General features: G+C 38.4%; 1 protein-coding gene across 1 annotated transcript; it reads left to right on the top strand.

The window, feature by feature from the left end:
• Nucleotides 1–6962, top strand: LOC104946056 (uncharacterized protein C6orf106 homolog). Its single transcript, XM_010771802.1, has 5 exons — nucleotides 1–26; nucleotides 667–821; nucleotides 954–1151; nucleotides 2277–2581; nucleotides 4441–6962. The coding sequence occupies exons 1-5, from the start codon at nucleotides 1–3 to the stop codon at nucleotides 4474–4476; spliced, it is 720 nt and encodes a 239-aa protein (XP_010770104.1). The 3' UTR covers nucleotides 4477–6962.
• The last annotated feature ends 1544 nt before the right edge of the window (nucleotides 6963–8506 follow it).

Below are 8506 nucleotides of genomic sequence, written 5' to 3'. Positions count from 1 at the left end.
ATGCATGCTTCTTTGTGCGCAGCAAGGTATGTGGATCATCTTGAATAACTCCTGAATTCTGGAAATGGAAATCTCTTAAAGAAATTGTATTAATCTCGATGGCCATTATCTCCAACACTGCATCTCACACCAACACTATCTAGATTTATAAATAGCACTACAGGTAAGAGGAAACATATATATTTGTGCCTCAACTGTCCCCTTAGGTTGCTAGTTAACTAGGTCCTGATACATCTTTTAAATCATAATTGGCTGATAAGCATATGACACAAAAGTCAATTTTATTAAAGGTTTTTATATATTTTACAAATACAAATCAGTTTTATATTCATGGCAAGTACTTTTTAAAATTACTTCTTCAATTGTCAATATTGTTCTAGGATCAATGTCGATTTATCAATTGCTCAAGGTTGAGTATAAAATGCTTAATACAAATAAAAGATGCATCAAAATGGAAGAGAAATATTCAGATTTGCTTCATTGTTTGTTTTGTTTTCTACAATTTGTTTCCCTTGAGCTTAAAAAAAGTCCAACTATAACTGAGCTTTGAAATCTATGTGAATGATAATTAAGTTTACATTCTAAGAATACAATACAAAACCTTATGGTCACAACGTTTAATGCTGACTCATTCTCACACCATGCTCTTACTTTGTGTTGGGACAGGAACCTGCAGGCTGCTATCGGTGCTTATTATGACTTTGAAAGTCCCAACGTCAACACGCCATCCATGTCCTTTGTTGAAGACGTGACAATTGGGGAAGGAGAGTCAGTTCCTCCGGATACGCCATTCACAAAGACCTGGAGAATACAGAACACAGGTGTGGATCACATTCACATATTTAACACACAGTATACCAAGTGTCAATCTGTGTGTGACATAAGGCCAGTTAAAACGTCCTGTTCTTGTGGTTAAACTGTGTTTTGGCTTTACTCCTCTTTGTGTACTACAGGTGCAGAGTCATGGCCACCTGGGGTTAGTCTCAAATACATTGGTGGGGATCAGTTTGGCCACGTAAACACAGTTATGGTAAAGTCACTAGACCCCCAAGAAATATCAGATGTGAGCGTGCAGATGCGAAGTCCCACAGCTCCAGGCATGTACCAGGGCCAGTGGAGGATGTGCACAGCCACCGGATTGTTCTATGGAGGTAGGAGATCATTTAATTTTTTTTTAATGAGACAATGTTAAATGGCTACAGCAACTATTTGTTTTCAGTTTTGTATTAATCTCAATTTCTTATCAGTACAATTTCATCAATTGTTCACAAAATGTTCTTGAAATTGGTTAATAATCTAACCAACATACAATTGAAAAAAATCAGCAAATTGGTAGGTTATATGGCTGGGTGGCTCTCTCTCTCACACGCTGCAGTGCCCGCAGTACACTGACACAGAGATCGGTTGCTGCCGGTGATGATGATGGCAAAGAGACTGAAACGTTCAATAGTGTGGTTAAACTGTGCGAGGCTCGATGTCGACAATGCTTGTTGCGACAAGTGTCTTAATTGTGAGGGCGGAAACACAAGCGAAACATCTTGCGTAAGGGAACCATATTCAGGCGTAAAAATGAAAAGTTTTATACTGCCTCGTTGGTTTTGTCTCGTCTACGAGTAAAATTACCTCGTCAGGTAAGTTATGTAGCCTAGAGCCCACACACGGAGTACTAAATTAAACTAAATTATGCAAGCATGGGTTACTTAAAACCAAGATTATTTTATTCTTTTGCAGTAAATTATTGTTTATTTTATTTTGACATTACCATTATCAATGCATTACTCTATAATGAGTTGTCAAACATCTGCTAATAATGTTTTTTTATTTTACTGAAAATAACGCAATGTTAATTCTGTTCCCATTCTTTTTTTGATTGTTTTTCCCTTAAAAAACCCAAAACAAACAGATTGTTATTAAAATACTGTTAAAGAGTCGGATCAATAAGCAGTATCAGTAAGAGTCGTAGTACTTAACGATACCCATCTCTACATATGCAGAGGGTAGTTAGTGGTCAATATTCATACTTCATATGTGAATTTTAAATCCTCAAATTAACCAGATGTTGCCTTTCAGAAAAAGTCCCACACCTGCATCCAAAGGGCCCTTATTTCTATTGTTTTTATTTGATATTATTTTTGGACATGCTTGTGTTTTGTTCAGGCAAAATGTGTTGGATTATTCACACACTGCAGATGCCGTCACCACGAGAAAACACGTTTTTATCAGAAATCTTGGTTGCTTGATAAAGTCAATTGTGTAAATGCCTCTTATTTCCACAGATGTAATCTGGGTGATTCTTAGTGTAGAAGTTGGAGGTCTCCTCGGCGTGACCCAGCAGCTGTCCTCCTTCGAGACAGAATTCAACACCCAACCCCAGCGCAACGTGCAGGAAGACTTCAACCCCTTCGCTTCGCCTCAGAAGAACAAGTACGACACCACTGATGATAGCTTCAGAGACCCTGGCGGAGCGTGGGAACGCACACAAGAGCCACTCCAGCAAGATCAAAATGGACTGTCTCATAATGCTGTAAATAGGGCGTCAAATGGACTCCAAACCAATCTTTCTGTGGTGACTTATGGTCAGGTATGTATGAATCAAAGTTAAGCTTTCACACTCCACAGAGCTACTACCCCTGTTAACCTACATCGCTTTATAAATATATGATTAGCAGCTGGTTTATTGTGTGTGTGTGTGTGTGTGTGTGTGTGTGTGTGTGTGTAAAGTACAGTTTTCATGAAACCTTCATCATTACGTTGGAGCATTCCTCCATCCACAGAAGTAGGGACAGGTAAAAGAGAAATCCTGCGCACTATGATAGTATATTTTGTTTAAACAAAAAGATTTCCCAATCTCAGTCAACTTTTATTTCCTTAGAGATTTTCCAGCAGAGCCCCTAAAGCAGTTAGGTCTTCTTTTAGAATGGTTGTTGCAGAAGCGTCCTCAGGGTTATTGTGTTTCTCTCTTTTTAACAGAGGGAATACTCAGCTTTGTCAGGAGTAAAGATATGACTTTCTGGACTGTTAGGGGGGAATATCAGAGTTTAGGGTGCAACAATCAAATGTAGTTGTATATAATAAGGTGTAACTGAAGGAATAACAGTTGGAAGGTCAGTCTGACATCTGATATCAGGGGGCAAGTACTTGATTTTGTTGTCCTTACTCCTATGTTTTTACTATAACATACAGAAAATAGATGCAATAGTTGTAGGGCTTGGTTGGTTATTGGTTATCCCTGATGGAGAAGTCTTGACAGCTTTTAAATAAATGGCCATGACATTTGATAACTGACTTTTCCTCCAGAACCACCAAAAGATCAGAATTTCCATTTGTCTAACAACTTCTACTTTCAAAACAAATGATGAAATCCCTGTAAACTCCGGCTGTACTTTGTGATTAGAATATTTTATGATATATATTATCCTGTCCTTTTGTCTTTTAGCTCTATTTTAGTTTTGTGGTGTACATACTATATGATGAGCTGCGACCATGGCTTTCAATTTTGTTGAAAATTCAAATCAAAGATGATATTAATATCAATGCTATACTCTGAATCAGGGTATATGATAATATAACATCTCTCATGTGAATATTGTTACTATTAATGTGTGGGTGACTTGTTTTGCAAATTCATTGTGAAATGCATCAGGAAAAAAAAGCTATAGCTTCTTTAAACCAGATTACTGGTTTCTTTTTAGGGAAATATCCATAATCACTGCTTCCACCTGTGATTCCAACGACTCACCACTCGTATACAGTAGTATCACCTCATACCTGCCATAGCTGAGCCTTTAATCACAGTTTCAGTCAATAGCATTTCCTGGGTGGCTGAACTGGACCGTCCAGAAGCATTTAGCTTTGTCTTCCAGCTGGGTAATTTAAATGAGACGTAAATACCAAAGGACATTGACTGGGCTGTTTCCTACAGTTAATGCAGGTTTGGTTACTGCCCTGAAACTGATGATAAGAGCAGACCATGTGGAGAGTGTGTGTTGGCTTCAGTTTCAAATTACTCTAAGTTTAGTTCTATAAATCAATCCAGGTTGTCTTGGTGTGCTGGAGATATTGGCTCTACATATGTTTTGCGTGTTCTTTAAAATAATTGTAGATGCTGTGCCAAAAAAAGTTAACATCTAAAGAACTCAGCAACAACATCTTATTCCAGAAATGATGACCTGGTTACTCAAGATAGTCCAGAGACTGGATACTAGGAACTATTTTTATACTAACAAATTACACTACTCATGAGCAAGAGGCTTTTACTTGTGACAGTTCTTAGTTTGGTGGAAAGAAAATAGTTCCTACATGAAACTGCTTACAAAAACAGTCATTATTTCTCAACATTCTTGTCTTCTTCTAAACACTTTTACTTTCATCTTTACATGTATTCACTTCTCTATTCCGTATAAGCTCTTCTAATCCCCTCGCTCTCATGTCTTTTTTCAGGGCATTCACGGACCCTATCCATTTGGACAGAGCTAGAACGACAAAGACCCCCCCCCCCCTTTCCACCATGGTGGATGATGAGCTGAACACCCTGGGAGTCCTTAAAACGTAGAGGAGTCGTCGGGGGGGGGGGGGGGGGGGAGGAACAGTTGTTTTTATATTGACTCATGACAACCTTCTCCCACACCTCCCTGGCCCTTTCCACTGAAACACAAACTCCAGTGAGCTGATGGACTCTACCCGCTGCAGTGAAGCGTCCCACCTGACATCCACACCCGGATAAGCATGAGTGAATGCTTCATTTAAGAGTGCTATAAAACCTTCAAAATAGATACACACAACTATTTTTATTTCCACTGTAAAACACGCCTAATTAAAAGGGGAAGTCAACCCTAAACAACCTACATGCAATTTGTTATTCCCTTGGACAGTAGAGTACTTTGTCTCCAGGGTTCCTACACAGGTCTAGCTGAGAATACTTAAAAATTAACTGTGATCATTTTGAGTCCTTGAAAAGCATTTAAAAAAAAAGCCTGAACGTTTTTTGGGATCTATGATTTAGGTGGGAAAAAGTGCTTGGATCATAAACAATTTTCTTTGAGATGAAAGCCGTTCACACGTTTCATGTTAAACAACCAGTGGAGTAGAATTGCTCTAGTTTTTGAAACGTTTTTCCTATTCACATCATATGGGATGGATGCTAGAGAAAGATTCCTGTGTTAACAGCGTTCACACTTTCACACTAAACTGAGACGTTATTTGAACCCGGTTTGCAGAGCTAGGGTTCAAAGAGGGTATTTTGAATACTCAGTCAAAGAAACACAAGAAGAAAAACAGAAACAAACACACACACCATTTCATTTAACTTATTAAACCCGTTTAAATGGACTAAAAGTATCCATCCACAACAATACAAGTCCAATAATACCAACAGCTCCATCAGAGGTTCCACTATCTGTGCAGTGACAAATCCATGTTCATCATATCTTAAAGAAACACTAGTTTCTCTTTTGCATTCAAAGTGATCAGAAAAATATTCTCAGTTTCATCCGTTGCAAAGAAAAGATGCCTGTGTAGGAACCCTGTCTCTCCCAAAGATAAAATCCAGAGAACAACGACACTAATCTGTTCAGTCGATTCAGGCTGCATGGGACGTGTGTGTGTGTGTGTGTGTATTTTTGATGGTGTTTTTTTTGCTTTAAATAGATGCTGAAGCGTAAAAGGATGAGTGAGTTTGAGCAAGTGGGGTGAGAGGAAGGGTTTAAAAAAGCCATTTAAATCTATTTCGCCTGGTGAGTGACTGTAGTTTCCTGTCTTCAGTAGATGTGTGTGTGTGTGTGTGTGTGCGCGCCTGTAAGTGTATGTTTTGGTTTCTCTTTGGATTTAACTGACATAAAACAATGGTTTATACTACTTGGGCAAAGGATGACATGTCTATTCACAAATCAGTATGGAGAACTTTTCTGTACATGTACCTCTGAAGTATTGTTTTCACACCATTTTTGACTCACTAATTGCCCTGTTATTATTTATTTGCTGCGTTACTCCGCACTGCAGATGCAAAAAGTCCCATTTACAGCCAGCAGGTGGTGCTAAAAATCAAATGACCAACTTCATTTTGGCATCATGCTGAGTACATTGCAAAGAAAAAGTGATAAGTTGTTTTGAATTGAATATGGAAATGAATGGTAAGTTTTATTAGCTCTGACGTTCTGATACTGCTATTTGCACAACACTGTCCACCATTTCTGAGGCTTATTGTGGATTGTGATAACAGCATTTTCCAGCATTTGTATTGGTTTGTTTTGCTATGTGTTCTCCCCTAAAGGCCTTTGTTTGCTGCTTTAAGTTTTAAACAGTCTGTTAAAGTGCTCATGTCTGATTTAAACAACCTGTCTGCTATCACCACCTGAATTTGTTTTTTTACTTTATACATTTACTTTGTTCATTATGTAAGACAGTGCATTTGTTACGTTATGTCTTTAGGGTTTAAAAATAATATGGAAAAGTTATTGACAGAATTTCATGATACGGTTACATTTTTTTTCTAAAAGGATATTTTAATGTATCCAACTTCTCCCTGACATAATTATGAACAGTAATGTTTTCATGATATTTGAAGCTTCTATGATTATGCGTTTGTTAAACTCACCAGTGTTCTCTGCGCTGCTGTATTTACAGTCTATGATTTGTAGTCAGCTGAGATTCCTCCTCCCAAACAGTATACACTGTTCTGCGTTGCCTCTTTTAGTCACGTCAGTCTTTATTTTACTTTTGTGTGTTATTCCTTTTTTGTGAGCTTGCTTGTGTGTGTTTTAGTGTGTGTGTGTGTGTGAGAGAGAGACAGATGGTGAGAAATCAGATTTTTGCTGGATTCATTCTCTAGTTTTAGTTTGTGACTATGTACGGGTTTGAGATGGGTGGCATGTTGAGTGGATGAGATGAACGTTTACATAGTCCTAAAATAGCACATTTATCTGAAGAGAAACTGTCAAAATAAAGCTTCTTTTTTTTTTCTCCTGTATCTATAATTAAGCATTTGTATTATTAAATTAACACTGAAACAATGAGAAAGTTGTCTTTTTTGAGGGGGATTAAAAGCAGCTACACTCTATTATTTATTATTCACTTATCCCATGAAATATCTCAACATCATCTTGACACAATGTCCCCAACATTTTGTTACAGCTATGAAAGTCTCAAGAACTATTTAGGATTAAGCAGTTACGGATTTTCATGAAATGAATTTCCCATTTATTTGGCTAATGATCAAATACACCTTGAAACCAACTGCAATCCAGTCATCTTTAGTTGTTAAAAGAGCCACATATTTTTCAGGTTCATATTTTAATTTTGTGATATGTTTTCATGCTTTAATGTGCAAAAAGCTCTGAAACCAGAGCCCAGTCTGCTCTGATTGGTTAGCTGACAACTCTGTTGTGATAGGCCATTCGCTTAGAGAAGTCCCGCTCCTTAGCTAATCAGTACAATGTGTTAACCCTACACTGTAAAAAAAAAAATCGTAAAAAAACGGTCAAAGTACTGGCAGCAGCGGCAAACAAAAACCATTAAATTACAGTAAAATACTTTAACTGAAATAAAGTGCAAGAGCAATTAATTTACGGGAATTGTCCTTAGAGATTTTACAGGAAAACACTTTCCTCTCTTTTCAAAATCCATTGTCTTAAAATGTTACATTCAAATACCGAATACACGAACATTATTTCATAGATCAAAGCAGACTGGTTTACAGACTCTCCTGTTTTGCCAATCCGGTGCTTAAACCAATAGCTCTACACCCCTGGCCGAAATGTCCATAAAATTCAGTCTGACTTCAAAATATAGTCTATCTCAAATAATGTATGCTCTGTCATTTCCCCACGTAAACATAACAGTCTGCAATGAAATGGTTGTCTAATGTGTGTTCCACTTCCTCAATAACCGCATTCATACCGCAGGACTTTCCCTGGTACTTTGGTTCTTTAGTTCCGTTAGTACCAATAATGTCGCTTTCACACCGCCGGGACTACTCAGTGCCGGGAACTCTTTTGGCCATTTTCAGTCCCTGCTAGAGGTGGTACGAACCTGGTGATAAAAGAGTTCCAATTTCTATTCTATTTCTATTGGCTGGGCGAATTGCAAACCACGCCCCGTTAGACTTTGAATTTGTTTTGTTAGGCAGCCATTGTTTGTTTTCCTCGCTACAAAACCAAATCCAACGCTGAGCGAGTAGTCTTTCTTGTGTACTTTAAAGCAGTTATCAGCCCCACGTTACTACAACCACCGCGGCGCGCGGTGGACATGATGAGGAAGTGTCGCCCGCTTCTGGCAATGTTACTCTGGAGGACGGGATGCAGGCTTCCTACAGAAAGCAGTTCCCACTCCAACATGGTTTATCCGACGAGTTGTCCAAATCCCTAGTGGCTGCAATAACACCCACGTTAAAGCCCTGCTACTAATCAGTGGCACAAAGACAACTAAGCTCACAGTGAGATCCATCAGTCTGGAGGTCAGAAGTAAACAAACGCCTCAGATGATTCGTTGTGGCCTTATACCCTCCGCCCGT

The sequence above is a fragment of the Notothenia coriiceps genome, unplaced genomic scaffold, assembly GCF_000735185.1.
Source record: "Notothenia coriiceps isolate Sejong01 unplaced genomic scaffold, NC01 NC01_scaffold00010591, whole genome shotgun sequence".
NCBI classification, from domain to species: Eukaryota; Metazoa; Chordata; class Actinopteri; order Perciformes; family Nototheniidae; genus Notothenia; species Notothenia coriiceps.
Note: the sequence above shows the minus strand (reverse complement) of the source record. Positions and strands in the feature narration are given on the sequence as shown.